Source organism: Cnephaeus nilssonii (assembly GCF_951640355.1).
Source record: "Cnephaeus nilssonii genome assembly, chromosome: 8".
Classification (NCBI taxonomy): domain Eukaryota; kingdom Metazoa; phylum Chordata; class Mammalia; order Chiroptera; family Vespertilionidae; genus Cnephaeus; species Cnephaeus nilssonii.
In genome coordinates this window covers 83,498,719-83,523,237 of record NC_137079.1, presented here as the reverse complement: position 1 = coordinate 83,523,237, position 24,519 = coordinate 83,498,719, and the positions used below count along the sequence as shown (strand labels likewise).

Here is a 24,519-nt window from a genome sequence, read left to right as displayed (position 1 = left end):
TATATATCCTATATAATAAAAGGCTAATATGCAAATTGTCCCCTCAACCAGGAGTTCGACCAGCAGGCAGGCCGGCCAACCGCCCATGTCCCCTCCCCCTGGCCAGGCTGGCTGGACCCCATCCATGCACGAATTCATGCACCGGGCCTCTAATATATATATATATATATACTGAGTGGCCAGATTATTATGCGTTCAGAGATCATAATAATCTGGCCACTGAGTGTATATAAAAGCCCAGTGACCGAATGGCGGAACGAGCAAAACCACTGGTCGACCAGTCGCTATGACGTGCACTGACCACAGGGGCAGACGCTCAATGCAGAAGATGCCCCCTGGTGGTCAGTGCACACCCACAGTGGGAGCACCGCGTGCTGACCAGGATAAGTGGTGCTCCCACAGCGGGCAGATCCCCCACAGGCCTTGCCCCCCACCAGTGCACGAATCCGTGCACCAGGCCTCTAGTTCAATATAAGTGGCATAACAGAAGTATGAATAATGTTTTATAACATTTAAATTTGTCTGAGAAAATTCACATAAGTGGTTTTTGAGGTAGCCTCGAGAAAATGTACTGTTCTTCTCTAGATTAAATAATTCAAATTTTCACATTATGAAAAATGCATTATTTCAAAAATATAAAACCTTAAAAAGTTGAGTTAACCTAATTTCACATTTTAAATATGTTTTTATTGATTTCAGAGAGGGAAAAGTAGAAGCATCAATTATGAGAGAGAACCACTCCCCCCACTGGGGATCAAGCCTGAAACCCACAACCTGGGCATGTGCCCTGACCTGGAATCAAACTGTGACCTCCTGCTTCAAAGGTCGATGCTCAACCACTGAGCCACACTGGGTGGTCCTAATTTCACATTTTTATAGATTAATAATTATTGCATCATTTTTACTATTTCAACTATTCAAAATATATGAAATAAATAGTTGCCTCTACAATTCCAAAGGGATTTTTATTTTAAGGTATTTCTATCAGAAACATTAAGCTATGAGGCATTTGCTCATTTTTCATTTAAATCCATAAATATTTAAGGCTAAATTGTGTTTAACAATAAGAATTCAGTTTAAATGAACAAATAAGTATTTAACACTGTTTATTATTCTCCATTTGTCCCTATAGATGCATTTTCCACCCTTCTTTGCCTTATTCTGCACCTCTGCCTCCCTTATCTCTAAGGACTACATGTGGAACAGAAGGCTACACTTAGTTTACCAATCCCACCACAGGACTCCAAATACTTCGGCCCATTATATCTCGGTGTCAAAGTTGCCAAGGAAAACACAACACAGTCAAGTACTGGATAGAACAATGCTCTACTCACATAGAGAAGAAACAGACCAAGGTCAGCACCAAGTGTGTGCATGAGTCCCTTATAGCTAGTGGGTGCCCTGGCAGTGGTCAAAAGGAAACAAGCCTAGGAGCATGCTCTAATGCTGCAGCAGAAAGACCCCATCACCCTCCCCTCCACCCCACTCCATCCCACCCATGGATTCTAAAATACTGAAAGCTGGAGGCATGTCTGAGGACACTATGCCTTAAGCAGAACAAAGACCACTTCAAGAGCCTGAAACAGGGACTAATAGTCCCAGGAAGGTGATAAACTGAGCAAAGTCAGAGTGGCTCCTCATCTTTTAGTAAGGAAGTGTTGGAAGCTTGAGTAGGCAAAGTCAAAAGCCTGTGCACGTGACATTGCCTTTCTCAACAGGAAGCATCAGCAGAAAAGCAAAAAGTGGAAGGAGGTAGAAATAATAGTACAAATTATTCCCAGCTTTGTTTCCTCTTTGGACACAGCTCCTATTTTGTGGCTCCTCTTCCATGCCAACAACTCTTGAGTTCTAGAATACAATTCCCATCCCCTTCCTTGTCCCTTTGCCTGGGTGGTTAACAGTTTTCAACTGTTCCAAGTCCCTGACAGAATGATCATCCCTTTTTTATTACCTAACCATGCCCACACCTCTGCAAATAGTCCCTTCAATAAACTATCTTCAAAAAAAAGCCATCCATCTATTACTACCAGGACCCTCACTGATACAAACATCACACTATATACTAATCATTATACTATGTACAAGAGATGTAGTAGTATGGAACAAGGCAAAGGGTCCTGTGTAGAACATACTGGGCCTCCAGTGTTTATGCTAACCTCCCAAAGACCTTTATTATAGCATTTATTGCACTAAATTATAGTTAGGTGTTCTGCCTCCTTTAGCTTTTGCAGATATCAAGAGCCTTTTAAAAATATGATGAAATCTATACCACAGTAAACCAGAAATATATATATATGTGTATATATATAAGTATATATATGTATATATACATATATACATATATGTATATATGTATACAGTCCACAAACCCCAACATAAGAACCCCTGAAATTAAATAAGTAAATAAATAAATAAATAAATAGGAAGCTCACTGAGGTCCAGGGGAGTATCTCATTCACCTTTAAGCTCTAGAGCAAGGACCTGCTGTTTATATATACATTTTTTATTCATTCAATAATACAAGAAAAATAATTTTGATTCCAAGAAATGATCTCTATTTCTAAAGACCAACTTTATTGAAAGATAAATACACCTTTAAAACCAACAAAAAGAAACCCAAATTAGGTGGATCACTAGAGCAAAAAAAGATGTTCAATAAATGACTAAAAACTATGCAATCAAAAGCTTACTGATCCATACTGAGAAGACAAAGTATAGCACAGCTAATCAAAGTCTCATTTCTTTATTGGAACTAAAATTCCTTGTTGGAAAGGTGTTGTACCTGATCTACCTCTTTAATTGTATTTTAATAAACTTGATATTAAATCAGTTTATATTTTTTAGCATAAACAATTGAAACAAACAAACATATATTACTTGGAAGCTGAGCCCAACTTGAAATTTAAATATATATATAATGTGTTCTACACAACTAGATTTTGTCCTCTGAAATAAGAATAAAGGTCCTCATAAAGTTTTCTATAAAAATACTAAGGCTGTTAGATGTACTCAATTAACTTAAACCTTTAATGTTAACTGGTCCAAAATAGGAATATGATTTGTTTCCCAAAAAAAACCACACAAAACGTATCTACTACCTAACATTTTTTCATTCACTAAAGTCATTGGTTTTTGTTTTTGTTTTTTTCAGACCCAAATTTAGAGAGTTCTAACACAACAAGTTCCCCCAACCTTCCACATTAGTGAATGACCCTAATTGCAAATTTAGGAAATAGGTAGTACAATACAGTCAATCTGATACCTGAGCAAGTAGTTCACACAGAACTCTGACCTAACCTTTATTAGAATTTTTAAAAGTAAAATAATATTTAACACACAGTGGAGTTTTTAAATAGCCCATGGTTCATTTTGCATAGCCATGTTAATAGAGAATTCCATCAACATCTGTATTCTACTTCTGCTGAAAAAATTTCACATATGCTTTATCACTATGCTATTTCACATTTACTTAAACTTCAGTACTGTATCCTCAGGTTACCAGGATCTATTTTGTTTCTTTTACATATGCAACATAGTATTTGATTCAGTGGCAAGAACAAAGATGTACTTCAATTTTTATTTGAATATTTTTTAAACAATGATGCTTTAAATCTAAATTGCCAGTAACGGATGACACAAATGACATTGAAAAGGCAATTTCAAAGCAAAATGGTAAATCAGGCATAGTGTTAGTACCACAAGTACAGTCATTTTCTACCAAATAGGCAATAACCAGGTTAAATGTCTAAAATTGCTCAAGCAACTTGACTGACAGCATGGTACATCTGTGCATTTATAGAAAGTAGAGAAATGCTATGATTTCTTTGACTTAGAAAAATTAGAATGTGTGCTGAAAATAAAATCAGGCAGTGTGATTTAAAAAGAAAGGTGTGTAGACACTGGCCTAAGCTAAAACTGCCATACATGTTACACATATGTAGGAGATAGTGAATGGTAAGTGTAGATGCCATACAAAGTGCTTTTCTTTGTTCTTTTCTTAAAAAAAATATTTACAAGACTGCCTTGGGCAAGTTTTAATTTTAAAACATTTTCTTTGAAGAGTCAGATGTATATGGGTTAGAAAAATAACTAACAGCCTGGCTGGTGTGAACCACGAGGTCCCGGCTCAATTCCCAGTCAGGGCACATATGCAGGCTTGATCCCCAGCAGGGGGTATGCAGGAGGCAATGGATCAGTGATTTTCTCTCATCATTAATGTTTCTATCTCTCTCTCCGTCCTTCCTCTCTGAAATCAATAAAAATATATATTTTTTTAAATAAATAATAATAACTAACATTTTCTAAGCCTGCAGAAGATCTAATTAAATGTATACACACACACACACACACACACACACACACACACACACACACACACACACACACACACACTAGAGGCCCAGTGCACAACATTCATGCACTCGCAGGGGGGCAGGGAGGGCGGAGCCTCAGTCCAGCCTGCACCCTCTCACAGTCCAGGAGCCCTCCGGGGATGTCCTACTAACAGTTGTCAGACATCCTTAGCACTGCCGCAGAGGTGGGAGAGGCTCCTGCCACCTCCACTGCGCTTGCCAGCCATGAGCCCGGCTTCTGGCTGAGCAGCGCTCCCCCTATGGGAGCGCATTGACCAACAGAGGCAGCTCCTGCGCTGAGCGTCTGGCCCCTGGTGGTCAGTGCACGTCATAGCAACCGATTGATTTGCATATTAGCCTTTTATTATATAGGAGATATATATACACATACATACATAGGCGCGTGTGTGTGCGCGCGCTGTACAAAACTGGGCTAGCACATACGTAGAACAAGATGATCTTTCTAGAAATATGTACACATATATACCTAAAAATTAAACCAGTTACAAACCAGTTAAAAATCCCACCAATAAATTCTTTTATAATTGGCCAGACTGGGAAAATAGAAAACATTGTCTTTACACTATATTTGTAAATTCAGTTTTTAACAATTGCTTCATGGTCACCATGGAAAACAAACATGATAAAAATGTACATAACAAATTTATGTGATATTGATAAAAATACTTAAGTTTTAAAAAATGCATGACTTTAGATTATATTTGTCAAAACGGCCAAAATGCATATTTTTCACTGCATTCCCTTTGACCATATACAATGCATGAATAAGTTAGATTTAAATATTTCCAGGCATATGCTTGATAGCACCATAGCAATCAGCTTAGAGGTAAATGCTCAATAGAATCATTGGTTGGTTTTAAAATCGCGAGAGAGTTATCATAGAGAATCCTTTTCCAAGATCACTAAGTGTTGCTGAATGAAAGTCATGTCCAGCACTAGCTGGTTTGGCTCAGTGGATAGAGCTTCGGCCTGAGGACTGAAGAGTCCCGGTCTAGATTCCGGTCAAGAAAACATGCCTGGGTTGTGAGCTCGATCCCAGAGTGGGGCATGCAGGAGGCAGAAACATCATTGATGTTTCTATCTCTCTCTCCCTCTGCCTTCCTCTCTGAAATCAATTTAAAAAAAAAATTATGTCCACACCAAATAGCATCATTACAAAAGTATGAGCCTTCAACTCTGCTCCATATCATCATCTTCCTCATCCTTAACTGGTACCCTTCCCTTTTTGCCCTTAGTATCTTGCGGTAAACCTTCACTTTTTTCATAAGCCTTCATGTTTTTCATCCATGCAGCAAGCATGAACTCCTTCAATATTCCACCACTTCACCCTTGCATGTATGTAGAGGGGTGCTACAGATAGATAGTCCATGAGCTTCAAAGTTAACCAGGCTAGGACTACAATTCCAACTTAACATTTACCAGCTGTGACCCTGAACTGATCTCCCTGGGCCCATTTCCTCATCTATAAACTGGCATTGTGAATATCTATGTTGTAGGATGCTCATAATGACTTATAAGATAAGGTTACGAAAGTAACCAGCACACAGTCTAAACATGGCAAAAACTCTGTTAGTCCTTTCTTCAGTCATACAGCTGCATACTTTACTCCTCTCTGTTCACTCTGCTAGGTGCTCCTGAAAAATTCCTACTTACCAACAAACGGCTTCGAGGTCATCTCTCAGTAAAGCTTTCCCTCCCCACTTCCTCACCTCAGTGTCCCTTAGTACTTAGCAGACCTCTCCATTATTATAGCTAGTATATTATTTAATAACTAGTAGCCCATTTGCAGGAAGAATCCTGCAAGCGGCTGCTGCGGCCACCATTGTGGCCACAGCGCCTGCACCTGCGCGCCGCTGCGCCCCGCCCCGCCCAGGCTTTCCCTCTGGCAGCCACCTTGCTTTCCGCTTTTCCTCCCTCTTCCAAGTTGTCTTCAGTCTTCACTCCTCCCTCCCTCAGCGTATGCAAATTAACTGCCATCTTTGTTGGGTAATTTGCATACTCGCCCTGATTGGCTGGTGGGCGTGGCTTTGGTGTAGCAAAGGTGCGGTCAATTTGCATATTACTATTTTATTAGGTAGGATTAGAGGCCCAGTGCACAGTATTCATGCACTGGGGAGGGGGGCGGGGGGTGAAGGGTTCCTCAGCCCGGCCTGCGCCCTCTCGCAGTCCGGGACCCCTCGGGGAATGTCTGAATGCTAGCTTAGGCCTGCTCCCCAAAGGACATCCCCCAAGGGATCCTTAGCGCTGCTGTGGAGGCGGGAGAGGCTCACAACACTGCCACTGCCAGCTGTGAGCCCGGCTTCTGGCTGAGCAGCACTCCCCCTGTGGGAGCACACTGACCACCAGAGGGCAGCTCCTGCGTTGAGTGTCTCCCCCCTGGTGGCCAGTGTGCGTCATAGCAACCGGTTATCCTGCCATTCTATTGATTTGCACATTAGGGTTTTATTATATAAGACTAGAGGCCTGGTGCATGAAATTTGTGCACGGGGGTGGGGGGTGGTCCCCTCAGCCCAGCCTGCACCCTCTCCAATCCGGGACCCCTTCAGGGGATGTCCGACTCACAATCTGGGACCGCTGGCTCCTAACTGCTCACCTGATCACCCATAACTGCCCCACCTGCTGACCTGATCACCCCTAACCACCTCTGCCTGCTGGCCTGATCGCCCCTAACTGCCCCCCTCTGAGGGCCTGGTCGCCCATAACTGCCCCCCCTGCCAGCCTGGTTGCCCCTCACTGCCCCCCCTTCCAGCCTGGTCGCCCATAACTGCCCCCCCCCCGACAGCCTGACCGCCCCTCACTGGCCCCCCCGCCAGCTTGGTTACCCCCCCATACTGCCCCCCGCTGCTAGCCTGGTCACCCCTCATTGCCCCCCCTGCCGGCCTGGTCACCATTCACTGCCCTCCCCGCAGGCTTGATCGCCCCCAACTGCCCCCATTGCTGGCCTGGTCGCTCCTCACTGCGCCCCCTGCCGGCCTGGTCACCCCCAAATTCCCCCCCCCCCGCCAGCCTGGTCGGCCCCAACTGCCCCTCCCACAGGCCTGATTGCCCCCAACTGCTCCCCCTGCCAGCCTGGTCAACCCTCACCGCCCCCCCGCCCCATACTGACCTGGTTACCCCTCTCTGCCCCCCTCTGCCGGTCTGGTCGCCTCTCACTGCCTCCCCTGCCAACCTGGTTGCCCCACCCAGACTGCTGTTCAGTCGTCTGGTTGCCCCAACTGCCCCCCCCCCCCCGCCGACCTGGTCACCCCACGCAGCCTGCTGTTCGTCGTTGCGTGAGGGCGTACTGACCAATTTGCATATTCCTCTATTATTAGTATAGATGGTTTACTTATTTCAAATCCTTTTAAAGTGTGAGCTTCTGGAGGTAGGAACTATGTTTACCTCTTTGGAGTTCCAAAATCTACCAAAGTACCTGGCACGTAGTGTGTTTTTAAAAAGTTTGTGTAATGGAATAAAAATGGTCTTAAAAGCTTCCCTACCATCCAGATGGCTTTGTGTACTGTACTGGTGTCTACAGTGACAAGAATTATGTTTTGAAATGAGAAAATATTATGAATAATGATAGTTAAACTTGATTAAGAGATTGACATGTAACCATGCCTCAAAATATTCTGGACTAGGGTAAATATATCCAAAAGTCTCATGGAAGACAAAGAAAATTATGTTTAGGACCTTGTGTCAGGTAAATTTTATTATAAAAATGAAAGAAAGATAATCCACAATGTGAAAGCATAAAGGAATAATTGACTTGCTAAAAAACATTAACAAAAATAAAGAGACTCCCAATAAAAGAGTTAGGTACTTTATCAAGAAGTCATTTGGAAGCCATCTCCTATCTCTGATTGGTTGACTGATTTCAAAAAACACTCAGTAAGTGTTTATTAGAATTGCCAATCACAATTCGAAGTCCTGGGGATATCCCTATCCTTGTCAAGCTACATTTTAACGTGAGACCAAATACAAACAATCTAAGTAAGGAAAATAGACAATAGAGAGTGGGCTACATAGAAAAAGTAAGCAAGTAAATGAGGTATGGAGAGAGTGGCAAATTCACAGAGTGAGCAAGGAAAGCTTCACTGAAAAGGTGCCTTTAGAAAAAAAAGAAAATGAAGAAGAAATATCTAAGGAAAAATCACTGTGGGTAGAGGGAACATGGTTGAAGGTTCTAAGGCAGGGTATGTCTGGTGTACTTGGGCACAGCCAGGAGGTTAGTGTGCACAGAGCAGAATGTGAGGTGGAGTAAATAAAGAATAGGAAATGAGGTCAGAAAGGTAACCTTAGATTAGACTATGACAGGCCTTAGGGGTCAAAATAAAGACTTCAGCTTTTTTTTTTTTTTTTCCAGAGTGAAATGAGACATTACTGTTTTGAGCAGAGGCTTAAGATAATCTTATTTAGAATTCTAAAATGTTCCCTAGTTGTCATATTGAGATTAAACATGTCAAAGGCAGAGGCATGGAGGTGAGTTAGGAAACTATTAAAATAATCAAAGAAAGATATAATGGTAGTTTGGACCAAAGTGATTAACGATGGAGATGGGGAAAGTTATCAGATTCTGGATATATTCTGACCAACAAGATTTGCTGAGAGATTAGATATGAGGTATGAAAGAAAGAGAGAAATTGGTATTCATTAACAGATGAATGGATTAAAAAAATGCAAAATACAGTGAAACATCTGAACTTCTTTCAAAACACCAATTTCCATGAAAACCTTAAATCAAGTAAAAAGGAAAGGCAAAGCTAACTAATTTGTATTTGCTCCACTTCAAAGTCACTTAATTTATTTTAAACTACAGATAGAAGCAGAGAGTAGAATGGTGGTTTCCAGGAGCTGGGGGTAGGAGAAATAGGCCGATGTTGGTCAAACTTTATAAGTTTTATATATGAAATGTGCTAAGAGAGTAGATCTTAAGTGATCTCGTTACACCTAAACACACACACACACACACACACACACACACACACACACAAGGTAACCGTGAGGTGATTAATGTGTTAATTAGCTTACTGTGGTAATCATTTCACAATGTGTATATATATCAAATCATGTTGTATACCTTAAATATATACAATGTTTCATTTGTCAATTAAAGCTGAGGGAGAAAAAGGATGCCAAGGCTACTGCCTTAACCCTTTGCACTCGCTTGCTTTTTTCTCGATTCCTTTATTCTAATGCTAACCGTGTCGAGTCACACTCGACATCCGAGTGCAAAAGGTTTAATGGAGTTGCCTTTTGTTGAAAGGAAAGACTATGAGAGGACTGGGGGCAGAAAGGGTGTCATAAGCTCTTTTTTAGACTTCTTTTTCTAAAAACATGCCATTATGAGATGATAAATAAAAACCCAAGCACAGCATTATTAAAAAAATAATAAAAAAAAAGTCTCACGTAAGTGGAAAAGAAGAATGAGCAGGTTGTCTCAAAAAACATGCTTTCTTTATCTCACAGTGATTCAATTCTTAAGGGTCAATCACAAGCAAATCACTTTCTGCTGAACTCAGTGTTTTATGCTGCCTTATTATTTGATTCAATTTCCAGAAAAGCTCTTTGAATGTAAACAACAGCAAGTGGAAGAAAGAAAAGAGAGGAAACAAGGAAGATTGCCTGAAGATCAGAATTTGGGAGAGGTGTTAAATATGCAGATCAAAAGGAGGGGATGGGAATTTATACTTGGGTATCAGAAATGGTAAAATGACTTTAGAAAGAGAATTTTTACAATTATCATTCTCTAAAATTTTCAAGACAAGCCAACATGACTTTCACAGATTTTCATATCTAAACTGAATCAATCCACTTATCTACCTAGCCCTTACCATTATTATTCCATTGCCAAAAACAAAAACATCTGAACTTCTTTCAAAACACCAATTTCCATGAAAACCTTAAATTAAGTAAAAAGGAAAGGCAAAGCTAACTAATTTGTATTTGCTCCACTTCAAAGTCACTTAATTTACTTTAAACTACAGATAAGCATTCATTTCTACAGCAATACTACAGTAAATAGGAGGGCAAAACAGAAACAAAGCAAAGCAAAATCAAAAGCCAAACATAATAAGAAACAAAACTCTTAGGCTTATGACAAATGAGTACTTCTCCACTCTCTAATATAATTTTAAAATTCTCCAAACTTAAATCCCTGCTTTACACGGTGATTTCTTAAGAATAATCTTTTAAGTACTGCTTTGCATTTATTTAGTAACCCGCTGATATAACTACAATCTTAAAAATTATCCTAGGAAAATAATCAGAGAAGTGCGTAAACTTATACATGAGAATATCATCACTGCATTATTTATAACATAAACACTGGAAACAATTAGAATACACAAAAGTAGGTGAATAAGTAAATAAATTAGGACATATCTGAAATATGCATCGACAATTACATAATACATTGAGGAAAATTTACAGACAATATGCTAAATATAGAATAAAAGCAAGTTATAACAAAATGTACCACATATACACACAGAAAAACAACCAACATGATATAAACCAAAATGTTAACAGTAATTACATATTCTTAGTACCTACCTTTTATCATGAGAATGTCTTTGGATTACATATTAAAGAAATATGGCTTGAAATTTGGTTCTCTACTTGTCAAGTCCCTCACCTTAGTCAAGTTACTTAACCTTTCTATACTACTATTTCCTTACCTGCAAAATGAGGGTAATAATTATGTCTACTTCCTCAAGTTGGTATGAATTTTCACAAATGAGGACATCCTTACAAATCACCTAGTATTTTACATGTGGTAAATATTTAATAATTGTAGCTACTACAATCCTCTCTAATAAAATGGTAATATGCAAATTAACCATCACTCCGCTACATATGCCACGCCCACCAGCCAAGCCACGCCCACCAGCCAATCAGGGCGAGTATGCAAATTAACCCCCATCCAAGATGGCTACAGCCACAGAGAGCAAGGTTTCCCAGGTAACAGAGCAAGCCAAGCTTTCCAATAGCCGTTGCAGGCCTAAGCCTCCACTCAAGCTACAAAGTTTCAATTATAGAAGGTAAACAAATTCAAACAAATGGCGGCAGAATGGAGCTTGGGAGAGCAGGCCAGGGTTGCCGGCGGCAACAGGGGAGGCAAAGCTTTCCGCACACCCTGGCCAGGCTCACCCACTTAAGACTACAAAGTTTCAATTGTAGAAGGTGAATTAACTGCCACATAAATGGCTGCCACCCCAGAGGAAGCAGCAGGAGTCTTGGCTCCGCTCCAGGCTACAAAGTTTCAATTGTAGAAGGAAAATAAATTCCAGATACCAGGCCTCCACTTGGGTTGCCAGGGGGCGTGGCCGGCCTGCAAACCACCACAGGCCCCTCGCTCAGGCCGCCCCACGCCCCAAGGGAACCCCATCCTGATCCGGGACACCCTTCAGGGCAAACCAGCTGGCCCCCACCCGTGCACCAGGCCTCTATCCTATCTAATAAAAGAGTAATATACAGATTGATCATCACTGCAACACACAATATAGCTGCCCCCATGTGGTCAAAGATCCTGCCCCCATGTGGACACAAGATGGCCACCACAAGATGGCCAGCAGGAGAGGGCAGTTGGGAGGCACCCAGCCTGCAAGGGAGGGCAGTTGTGAGGGGCCAGGCCTGCAAGGGAGGGCAGTTGTGAGGGGCCAGGCCTGCAAGGGAGGGCAGTTGAGAGGGACCAGGCTTGCAAGGGAGGGCAGTTGGAGGTGATCAACCCTGCAGGAGAGGGCAGTTAGGGGTGACCAGGCTGGCAGAGGAGGGAAGATGGGGGCAAACAGGCTGGCAGGGGAGCAGTTAAGCATCAACCAGGCTGGCAGCGGAGTGGTTAGGGGGTGATCAGGCTGGCAGGCAGAAGCAGTTAGGGGCAATCAGGAAGGCAGGCAGGCAAGCAGTTGAGAGCCAGCAGTCCTGGATTGTGAGAGGGATGTCCGACTGCCCTCCAGGAGTCCCAGATTGGAGAGGGTACAGGCTGGGCTGAGGGACAACCCCCCACCGTGCACGAATTTCGTGCACCGGGCTTCTAGTTACCATATGATATTATTAAACAACTAGTGGCCCGGTGCACGGATTCATGCACATTGAAAGGGAAATAATTAGAAGAAACATTTTAATATTGCCATTTGCCCTTTCTCCCTCAGTGCCTGGGAGCTGGGCAACGGCCCTGCCCCCCGCCGTCTGCGGGGCGATCAGTGGGGCGTTTGGGCCACCGCTCACACCTGCCTTGGCCTGGCGCTGCCCGCTCACCTGCTCCACCATCCTGCCGCGGTCCTGCTCTCGTTGGGGCCCATCGGGGCCGGCAGCGCCTCCACTGCCACCCACTGCCAGTGCCGCATCGCTGACATCCGCCATGTTCCACGCCACCCCCTGGTGGTCAGCGCACATCATAGTGAGCAGTCGGACTCCCAATCGCCCAGTCAAACTCCCGGTCAAACCACTGCCCAAGGGGACAATTTGCATATTAGGCTTTTATTATATAGTACTGGAGGCCCAGTAAATGAAATTCGTGCATGGGTAGGGTCCCTAGGCCTGGCCGGCAATCAGGGCCGATCAGGTTCCACGCCTCCCCACCTCCTCTTTCCCTTGCCACCCACGTGCCGCCACCGTGCAGTTCTCCACCTCCTCCTTCCCTCGCTCCCTCAGCGCCCTGCCACTGCCACTGGTCGCCCACCATGTTCCGTGCCGTCCCCTGGTGGTCAGCACACATCATAGTGAGTGACTGAATTCCCAGTCTTCCAGTCTAACTCCCGAGGGGACACTCTGCATATTAGCCTTTTATATATATATAGATAGTTTCTTTTAAAATCAGAAGAAGCCCTGGCCTGTGTTCTCAGTGGTTAGAGCATCAGTCCCTGCACCAAAGGGTCTTGGGTTAAATTCCTAGCCAAGGGCTGGTACATGGGTTGCAGGTTTGGTCCTGGGTCTCAGTTGAGGCACATGGAAAAGGTAACCAATTGATCTCTCTCTCTCTCTCTCTCTCCCTCTCTCTCTCTCTCTCTCCCCCTCTCTCTCTCCTCCTCCTCCTCCTCCCTCCCACCCCCCTCCTACCATCCCTTTCATTTTTTCTAGAAGTCAATGTAAAAAAAAACAAACAGGTAAGGATTAACAACAACAACAAAAATCAAAAATTCAGGAGAAAAATAAAAGTTATTAGAAAAATCTTGGGAAGATCCTGCCTGGTCAAAGCAGCCTAATAATTTTTAAGTTCTCAAGTCAGAAAAACTTCTGACTGTCTACTTTAAAAGAAACTTTAAAAACAAATTTCTCCTGGCAATCTTCAATAAAAACAAATGCACTGATCTTTGGTATCCCCTTTTTATCCTTGTATCTGATCTGGCTGCGTCTCTAGCTAGCCTCCTCCCTATCATGTACTTCTACAGACTTTTATCATACTGACTGTGAAGTCCTTAGCAAGTACCCCTTAAACTCTCTTGGCCTACATCTGATGTACACCTTACATGCAACACTTTGTAGCTTTGCTAATTCTTCTTAGGAAATCACCCAATTTTCTGAAAACTGCTTTTACTCTCTCACAAAAGCCTACTTTATTTTAAGGCAGCAATTTCTTAGAATGGTAATGCTTACAGCTTAAATTTCATTACACAGTATTCTTTCCTTCCTTTTTGAGTTAGGGTAAAATAAAATGAACTGTGCTTTGAAGTTTAAGAATTCTTAAACATACCTTGAAGCATCTGAAGACTCTGAAAATTATCACAAATACTAAGACTATAAACCATTTCTTTAAGTTGCAGTTCCTCAATTTCTGATATCTAAATGATGGAGCAGCAATATGGTTAAGAACTTTTGGAGTCAAAATTAGTTTCATATCCAATCCTGCCACTTACTAGCTGTATAACCTTGAGATAGTTGATTAACCTCTTTGATCCTCAGTTTTCTTATATGAAAATGGTGGAAAGTAACATCTAACTTCACAGGGCTATTATGAGAAATGGGAAAATAACAGTGCCTGGTACATAGCAGACATTCATTCAATGTTGGCTCACTTCCTCCTTAACTGTTTGCTTGCACATCATGAACTCAATATATTCATACATATCACTAATTTTTATCTTATTTTATATAGTCAATGAATAAAAATAGAAAATACAACTGATATTATGGGGCAGGAGACAGTTATGAAAATTTTCACCTTAAAAAAGACATTATATCTGAAAAGATTGGGAAATTGTTTTAAAGCAAACAAACACAGAAAACCACCTGTACTGGCTAAAAGTGAATTTTTACTGCAAGGGACTAAATGATCCTCTACAAAATCTCAGAGTCAAAAAATCTTATAACACTGATAAAATACAGATAATAAATTTAGTGTTAGAAATAGATCTGTTGACACTTAAAAATAAGAATGAATGAGTCAACAATTCTAAACTGCATGACATTCCAACTGTTTCTAAATGGCAGAATACCACAAGTTTTCTAGAATGGAAAGAAAGGCTGAAATGGGTTATCCCAAAATAGTTAAACAGAATATACACATTAGGGTATCAATTCATGGCACTTATTAAAACTTTTACTTAAAATACTTTACAAAAACCATCCTATATAATAAAAGCCCAGTGACCAAAAGGCAAAACGACCAGAACAACCGGTCGACCAGTCGCTATGACAGGCACTGAACATCAGGGGGCAGACGCTCAACACAGGAGCTGCCCCCTGGTGGTCAGTGCACTCCCACTGTGGTAGCGCCGCTCGGCTGACCAGAACGAGCAGCGCTCCCACAGCAGGAGCAGCCACTCAGAGGGCGGGTCCACAGCCGCTCGGCTGACCGGGATGAGTGGCGCTGCCACAGTGGGCCGATCCCCGCAGGCCATGCCCCCAACCAGTGCACAAATCCCATGCACCGGGCCTCTAGTATAATATATTTAGAAATGTTCTAAGTTCTATAAAATAGTACAGTTCTTGGTGAATAAAACTACCATCACTGTAACTAGGCAATACCTGGGATGGGGAAATGCTACTTATACTATCATTCTGTAACTGGTTTTCACCCTTGGTTTAATTCTCTTCCCTTCAGTTCTATATATTTGCTATACAAACTATTTCTTTTCAGTTGTGGTGGTGGTGGTTGTTAAATTCTAGGTATTCCAAAAGAAAGTGAAAATTATTCCCTGGAAGATCACATTTAATCATTTAGAGGAATGCGCAGTCATATTTTACCTTAGACCTGGAGATAGGTGCTTCTGCTCACTGACCCATAATGAGAATCCATAACAAACGTGAAAGTATGAATACAAGCATACCTCATTTTACTGAGTTTCACTTTATTGCACTTCACAGGTATTATGTTTTTTACAAATTGAAGGCAAGACCCTCCACCAGCAAAAAGATTATGACTCCCTTTATTGCAATACTCACTTTATTATAGTGGTCTGGACCGGAACCCGATATATCTCTCAGGAATGCCTATACAGAAAGATTGATGGGTCTCTCCTTCCTTTCACAATCCCTTAGGACCCTCCATTAGCAGTCCCTAACACCAGATATTAAAAAACAAAAATATAGCCCAAACTAATCAACCGAAAAAGAGCTTCGCTGCAGCTGCAGGGGTAATCCCACTTTGCCTGGTGGACTGAAAGCAGTAATCACTGATCCCAAGACAAGGAAATCTTTTACTCTCATACCTCATTAGCTATCCAGGGAGAAGATAAGAAAACTAGGAAAGAGTTGGGTAAGAGGATAAAAATGGGATTATTAGGATCCAGGGTTGTGACCTAGAATGAAGTTTCTCGTGAGATAAAATAGTATACACACAAGGCTTCTTAGAGAAATGGCTGATTCTAGAACTGGGGGCAAGAAATATACACAGAGAGCTATAGCACCTTGTAAGTGCTGAAAGTAAGGAAGTGCTAAAAAAAAAAATCCACAATAATGGTGGTATGTCAAGGGTACACAGAAGCCAACTAAGAGATTCCCAATGGCCAAAGCTGGAACCATTTGAGCAACAAAATAGTAGTATTGGATTATAAACCAAAGTATAAAATAAGTATCGTGAATCTAGATTGATAAAAAAAAAAAGTAAATGGGGGAGAAGAGACATTCTTCCATGCAGAAGAATTCTAAATAATTTTATAGACTACTCCACCCTTAAGAAGGGGGATCAAGACTCCCCACTCCTTAAATATGGACCACACAAAACAATTTCCTTCCAGAAATAATAATATGGAAATGGGGGAGTGGCGGAAGAGCACCTTACAATGGAGAAACCTGACAAATACTTTATCAGACTGGATCAAGGTCAACATAAATGGTGATAAATCATGTTTATAATATGTATTCTACATATGATGTGATGAAAATGGCACTTTACTCTCTGTTCTTCCTCCCAAAACCCATAATCTAATTGTGAGAAAAACAAGTGACAAATTTCAGTAGAGAGGCATCTCCCACCTGAATAGAATTGTGAGTACTCCTCAAATCTGTCAAAGTCATCCTATCTAATAATAGACAAATATGCAAATTGACCATACCTCCGGCACACACACCCCCAAGCCACGCCCACAAACCACGCCCACCATCCAATCAGAGTGAGTATGCAAATTAACTCAAACCAAGATGGCTACAGCCACAGAGAGCAAGGTTTCCTAGGTAACAGAGGAAGCCAAGCTTTCCGCCTGCCCTGGCCAGGCCTAAGCCTCCACTCAAGCTACAAAGTTTCAATTATAGAAGGTAAACAAATTCAAATAAATGGCGGCAGAACTGAGCTTGAGAGAACAGGCCAGGGTTGCCGCCGGCAACAGGGGAAGCAAAGCTTTCCACACACCCTGGCCGGGCCCACCTGCTTAAGGCAACAAAGTTTCAATTATAACCCCAACACAAAGGGCTACCGGCCTCGGAGGGAGCCCCACGCTTGGCTCCGCTCCAGGCTACAAAGTTTCAATTGTAGAAGGAAAATAAACTCCAGATACCAGGACCTCTGCTTGCGTTGCCAGGGGGCGTGGCCCGCCTGCAAACCACCACAGGCCCCTCGCTCAGGCCGCCCCACACCCCAAGGGAACCCCCACCTGATCCGGGACGCCCTTCAGGGCAAACCAGCTGGCCCCCACCCCTGTACCAGCCCTCTATCCTATCTAATAAAAGAGTAATATGCAGATTGATCATCACTGCAACACACAATATAGCTGCCCCTATGTGGTCAAAGATCCTGCCCACATGTGGACACAAGATGGCCACCACAAGATGGCCAGCAGGAGAGAGCAGTTGGGAGGCACCTGGCCTGCAAGGGAGGGCAGTTGAGAAGGACCAGGCCTGCAAGGGAGGGCAGTTGGAGGCGATCAACCCTGCAGGAGAGGGCAGTTAGGGGTGACCAGTCCGGCAGAGGAGGGAAGTTGGGGGCAAACAGGCTGGCAGCAGAGCGGTTGGGGAGTGATCAGGCTGGCAGGCAGAAGCAGTTAGGGGCAATCAGGAAGGCAGGCAGGCAAGCAGTTGGGAGCCAGCAGTCCTGGATTGTGAGAGGGATGTCTGACTGCCCGTTTAGGCCCGATCCCTCAAGGGGTCCCATATTGGAGAGGGTACAGGCTGGGCTGAGGGACAACCCCCCTCCGTGCACGAATTTCGTGCACCGGGCCTCTAGTCAAAAATAAGACAAGTCTAAGAAACTGTCACAGCCAAGAGGAGCCAAAAGAAACATGAAAACTGAAGAGAAGTGCGATCCTGGATGGGATCCTGGAACATTAAAAGAACATTAGGTAAAAACTAAGAATCTGAATAAAGTATGGCCTTTGGTTAATAATAATGCATTAATATTGGTTCATTAATTGTAACAAATGTACCACACTAACACAAGATGTTAATAGGGGAAAATGAGTGTGAGGTATGTGAGGACTTTTTGTTCTCATTTTCTGTAAATCTAAAACTTCTGGGTTTTTTTTAAAGAAAAAAGTCAATTTAAAAGGAAAAAAAATGTTATACATGGTAATCAGATTTTCATGAGCACTAACAATGCTTATTTAATCCCTAATAGCATTAAAATAATATTCAAAGAGCATAAGACAGTGAAAATGGAGTTCCATGAAAAAATATTATCTTTCTCTGACCCTGTAGGCTAAATAGATTTCTGTTGGCTAAAGGAATAACTCCATTCATAATAGTGTTCTATAACACTGCTTTTAGAAGCCTATGCTTTCAAACTTTTCAACATTTGTGGCATTCAAATCACCTTACAGCTGAAAATAAAATGAGCATGTTGGTCCCAGACCTGTCTGCACTCACTGATCCATTTCCTGCCCTTCCCTCCTCTGATCTGTTGGAAAGGACTTGAATCCTGCAGGCTCTGGTGTCAGCTGACTCCAGTTGAGTCTGACCAATGAGATGCAATGGTGAAGGATAGGAGGGTAAAGAGAGGGAGAGCAGGTTGCTTCCCCCTTTTTCTCTCTGTCATGAGCAGCAGCTCTAGCAGCAGCGTGTCTCTGTGGCTCCACCTCCCTGTGGACAAAACCCAGTTAACTGGAGTGGTTTTGAAAACATGAATTGTTCCCTTTAGCCCACCAGCCCTAGGAATGCTAGTGGTTTCTTGCTGTTCTCAACCTCTGGACTGCCTCACAATCTTGTTTGGCTTCTCTACAACTCCATTACCTATAAAGCCAATTCTCTGCATTACATTTGTTTTATATAACTTAATTTATGTCTGTTTTCCTGATTAGTCTTTGACACTCAGAAAAATGGAAGAGGAAAGAGAAATAAAGAGAGAATATATTCTGAGTAAGAACACAGAGGCAAGAAAGCACAGTACCTTTCGGTTCATCCATGCACCAACTGTGTGACCTTGGGCAAATTATTTCACTGTTTTAAGCCTCAATGGACTCATTTGTAAGTGGGGGATTATAACAGCATCTATACCTCATAGAGGTATCACACAGACTAAATGAGTTCTCACATTTAAAGCATTAGCTTAACACCTGGCACAAAACAATTTAGCTACCCTCACTGTCCTGGCCGCCATCATCTCCTCCTCTGTACTGTACTCCCAGAATAGTGCCCACATTCTTTAATAGTCTTGCCTGCTTCTGCTTCTCTATCCTGTACCCTTCTTAAATACTGCTCTAGGCTTAACCTTCCCAAAGCCCTTCCCTGATCACACAGCTCCTACAAAACTTCAACTGCAACTGCGTACAGACATGATCCAGTCCTTAACCTGCCATTCAGGGTTATCAAGAGTCTATCCCAACTTATTTTCCTTACTTTTTTTCATTGATATGATCTATATTTTGGAAAAACGTGTTGTTTTTTTCTTTTTCTGGCTTCTCTTACTTTTCAAGTCCCTAGAGGACAAAAGCCATGTTTTATTCATCTTTTGTCTACTACAGCACTTAGCCTCAGTACCTAACCTAATAAAGTGAGACACTATAAACACGTTAAATGAACAAATAAATGATAGCACCTAAAAAAGTTTGTCTTCAATTGGATGCTTAAATTTGATCCAATTTGCCTTCTAGAGCAGGGTTTGGCAAACTTATGACCCACAGGCCAAATCTGGCCCCCCTATTTTTGTAAATAAAGCTTGTTGGAGCACAGCCACATTTATGTATTGTCATTGCTTCTCACACTCTACACTGGCAGAGTTCAGTAGTGTCAGAGGCCATTTGGCCTGCAAAGCCTAAAATTCTTACTTTTTAGCCCTTGACAAAATAAGTTTGCTGACCTCTGTCCTTCAGGGTGGAAATTCTGGTTTATTCATATGCTCTCCACACACACTTAGTATATTGCTCCCATTTATTTGGTGTTCAAAAAAAAAAATCTATTACACTAAATTGAAATGACAAACTTTAAAAATAAAGTGGAGAATGCCTGTGTCATTGAAGGCATTAAGCAATAAAATAACCAAACTACAGACAACATTAGATACTTATACTTAGGCCTCTCTTTATGTCAAAGAATAGAGTCTCATTTATCTTATTCTTTTTTATCCCTTAAGGCCATCAGTTCTTCACTTTAGAAAATGTTTCTCTAATCCTCTATTTTTCTCCCATCCAGCTTTTTCATTCATTTGTTAATTTAATCATTCAACAAAAATGTCACTGGGTGACAACCATGTGCCTGGTTTATGTTAGGACCTGAAAATGAAGATCCTTAAAACTTGGTCCCTGCCTATAAAAAATATCTAATTTTAGTTAAAACACATATTTCAAACAGGAAAATAAGTGCTACTGAAATAATGCCAGCAAATCAACAAGTAGACCAAGTCAGATATCTGTGTCACTAGTCTCAAATATCTACCATGAATCAGAGAATTTCTGAAAACTGGTAAAACAGTGTACTCCATCATAGTTGCTACTGCTGCAGGGGGGGGGGGGGGGGGGGGAAGGCATCAACATTGTTTACAAATTCCCTAAGGCATTTTATTCTTTCAAAACAGCATAAGCAGTAAATAACTTTCTAGATAAATATAAATTGCCTGAAAGTGTTATAAAATGCTAAAACTTCTATCTTGAGACTGCAACATTTAAGTTCAAGATAGGCAACAGTTATACCAGAGGGAAATTAACAAGGAAAAGAATTATTCTTCTGCCTAAAAAAAGGAAGTATTAATTGTGATGGAGAGGAAAGATGGAGACTATTCACTCACTCAACAAACATTTATTTATGACATTGATAACACTTGCCATATAAATATACAAAAATAATTTTGTATACACCAGGCCTTGTGCTAAGTTCTAGAGAGAAAGAGAGAGAGTACGCAGTGAGAAAGACAGACATAGATTACTGTTCTCCCTCAGAGGCTAACATAAAGGAGAAACCCTATAGAAAATATGCATCAATATGTTAGAACCAAACATCCAAGTTTTTTATTGTTACTAATAGTAGTAAACTTAATAGCTGTTTATTTAATAAACAATTAAGTAACTACAATGCCAATCTCAGCAGATAAAAGTCCTTGCCTTAAAAACTTCACAGGTTCTTATGCAAATATAATTTTGATACAAGAAATACTATAATTAAAAAATTGTATGACTTTATAAGGAAATACGTTGGATAAAATAATTTAATTCTACTAGAAAAGGGAACTAGAGTAAGGGAAAACTTTGCAAATAAAAATATGGATATACAATAGTACATAATCCATGTGATTTTTTCAAAGGGAAGACTCCAGGTATGTTAAATGTGTTTTAAATCAAATTGGAATTGAAAAATAATAGAAGTGGTCTCTTTTTTTCGGTAATGAATACTTGATAATTTATGTGCTTGATAGGTTTTAGCCAGATGTATCAGGTTTGCTCATACTGAAATACATGCGTGGCTAATTTTCTTATACATTACACTATCCCAGCGATTTTTCAACCTTTTTTCATTTCATGGCACACAAAAACTAATTACTAAAATTCTTTGGCACATCAAAAAATATATATTTTTGGCAATCTTGACCAAAAAAAAATAGGTATACGTTTGATTTATTCACACCACTGGCTATTGTTGTATTGGCTGTTGTCATTTTTTTATCTGACAACCTAAGGTAAAAGAGGTCAGCAGTAACCCTGACTAAGTAGTCAGTTATCGCATGTTTTAAAAATTCTTGCAGCACACTGTTTGAAAATCACTGCACTATCCTAACAACACTAGGAGTTATATTATCCAGGGAAGGTACTGGAAACTATAAAGCTAACACTCATACAAACTGAGTTTTGTTCAAACTGCTTTAAAAATTGATGATATTCTTTTGTTGTTGTTAATCCTCACTTGAGGATAATTTTCCTTTTTTTTTTTTTAGAGAGAATGGAAGGGAGGGGCAGATACAGAGAGAAACATCGATGTGAGAGAGACACACTGATTGGTTGAGGGGATTGAGACGCAATGGAATCAAACCCATGACCCTTCAGTCCGTGGCTCTATCCACTGAGCCACACCGGCTAGGGCGATGATATTCTCTTTTTAATCTTGAAGTGTCTTTCCTACTTTTCTATGAGAACTAGCTTTGCTAAAGCAAAGTTTTCACATGACTTCTAATTATTAACAATTAGTTGTAAGTTACTATTTTATTCAAGGTACTACACAGGTATTTTTGCCAATATTTTTATCTTTTTAATCTCTTAAGCAGGCTATTAAACATTAATTCGTAGTTCCTAAAGAGAAGCTTACTTGAGAAAAAGTTACTTGACATCTACTTCTGCAGATACATATTTCAAAAACTTTACATTGCACCTTTTTTTTAAAATGGTCTGAAAATTTTTTCTTGAACTCCTTGAAAAACATACTATTTTCTACTGGTTCCTAAAAGATTACTGAATATGTCCCACACCTAGGTAATTTATTCTTTCTTAACACCTTTGTCAATTTCCCATTATTTTCAGTACTTCCCATTTCCCCAAAGTTGTTATCAACTCTCTTATCTTCTACCTCATCATTGGTCAATACTTGGAACAATGGTTCTCAACAGAAGCATAACAGGCCTTCAGGGACATTTTGAAAATCTGTTGACCTTTTGGTCACAATAATTTGGGTAGGAGGGAAGACACTTGGTGGATGGGGAACTATTGATCTGAGAAATCCTAACATGAATGAGACAACCCTGCACAACAAAGAACTGTCTTCATCCCCCAAAATCTTAAGGCTCTGCTGGAGATTAAGTAGGCAAGATATATCACTGTGGGCTGGAGTAACAGGGAATGTGGTGTAGAAAATGGCTAAAAACAGCCATGTTTCCGTACTATCCCCATCGAATTCATTCATCTTACACACAGAACTTTACAATGGCCCCACCTATCACCTGTTTGCTTAAAACTCAGCAAAATGGCACCACGGCCCTCAGAACACCCCAACTGTTACATGTGGTTTAGCAGATGCCTCCGATGTTCTAGCCCCCGATTACCTTTGGGAACTGCACGAATCAATAAGGTGCCATTAGCCACAGGTGAGCGCTTGCAGCGTGGGTATAGCCCACACTGAGGTGTCCTGTTAGTGTCAAATACCCACTGGGTTTTAGACAGCATGTGTCTGTAACTATAAATGTCAGTAACAATTTTTATGTTGACTACACGACAAAATATTATTGTGGCTATACTGCATTACATGAAAGACACTGTTAAAATTAAATTCACCTATTTCTTTTTGCTTTTTTAATGTGGCTACCGAAAACTTAAAACTACAGGAGACTGGCAGCATGCTTCTCTTGCAGGATTCCTTTCCCGGTCCCACAGTTCGGCCTGACACCTGCTGTGTCCGACGCCCTTCCTCTGTCTGGCCTGCAGCTGTGTAGACACCACTACCAGGGCCTGAGACACTTCCGTCTTCTCTTGGCTGAGTGACCGGCTCCTCACCCTCCCATCCCGGTGTTGAACTGCTGCTTCCCTAGGAAGCCTGTGCTGACCTCACTGCCAGCCCCCACCCAGCCCGGGTCTAGGGATGCAGAGAACCCTCCTCCGACCGCACTCGCAATGCCCGGTCTCCAACGGCCCGTCCCGGTCTGCGTCCCCAGGAGACTGGAAGCTCCTGGAGGGAACAGACATTCTCTGAACACGCCTAGGAACGGCGGGTCTCCGATTAGCGGTGGGGCAGAGATGGAGAATGAATGCCGGGAGCGGGGTTCGAGGGGAAGCAGGTTCGCAGAGGTGAGGCGGGGACTAGGGGGAGACCTCGGGGCTGCTGGAGGGCCGCCCGAAGCCGGAGAGAGGCGGGGGCGCCGGCAGGACTCACCAGGCCCCGGTCGATGTCCGCGTCAGGCCGTTTGGTGGAGGGCGGCGAGTACTCGGCGTAGCGGATGCCCTCGCCGGCGGGGGAGACGCCGCCGAAGGCAGCCATGGCGTTGCGCCCTGGGAGACGAGACGCCGGGCGCCGCCTACGGGGCGCCGCAGGGACAAACTAGTGAGCGCGCTGCTCCGCGGGTGTAGGCGCGGCCGGGCCTCTGCTCGCTCAGGGGGAGGAGGGTAAGTCACCGGGAGATCTGGTTCTCACCCTGGCGCCGGCCAACTTGTTCCATGAAAGCCAAGAGTCAGACTCAGAGCTGAGTCCCCTGGGACATGGAGGACGTTTTGTATGTTTCAGATTCACGGGTCCAAAGCCAACACTAGGCCTCCCCAAGCAGCGCCAAGGGCCTGGGTTTAATCATTAGAGCTGATAATTGGTCTCATCAAACTGCAGTGCCTGCAGGTTCCTGACCCACACCAGGCCCTTCTTCCTACCCCCGACTACTGATCATACTTCTGTTGAA

General features: G+C 42.2%; 1 protein-coding gene across 1 annotated transcript in view; it reads right to left on the bottom strand.

Annotated features, from left to right (window-relative positions):
- DNAJC15 (DnaJ heat shock protein family (Hsp40) member C15) overlaps positions 1–24,180 on the bottom strand; it is an 82,981-nt gene extending 58,801 nt beyond the window's left edge. The window contains exon 1 of the mRNA XM_079778952.1: positions 24,006–24,180. Within this exon, the coding sequence (XP_079635078.1) occupies positions 24,006–24,110 (105 nt within the window). The 5' untranslated portion in view covers positions 24,111–24,180. The remainder of the gene's footprint in view (positions 1–24,005) is intronic.
- Between the last annotated feature and the right edge of the window lie 339 nt (positions 24,181–24,519).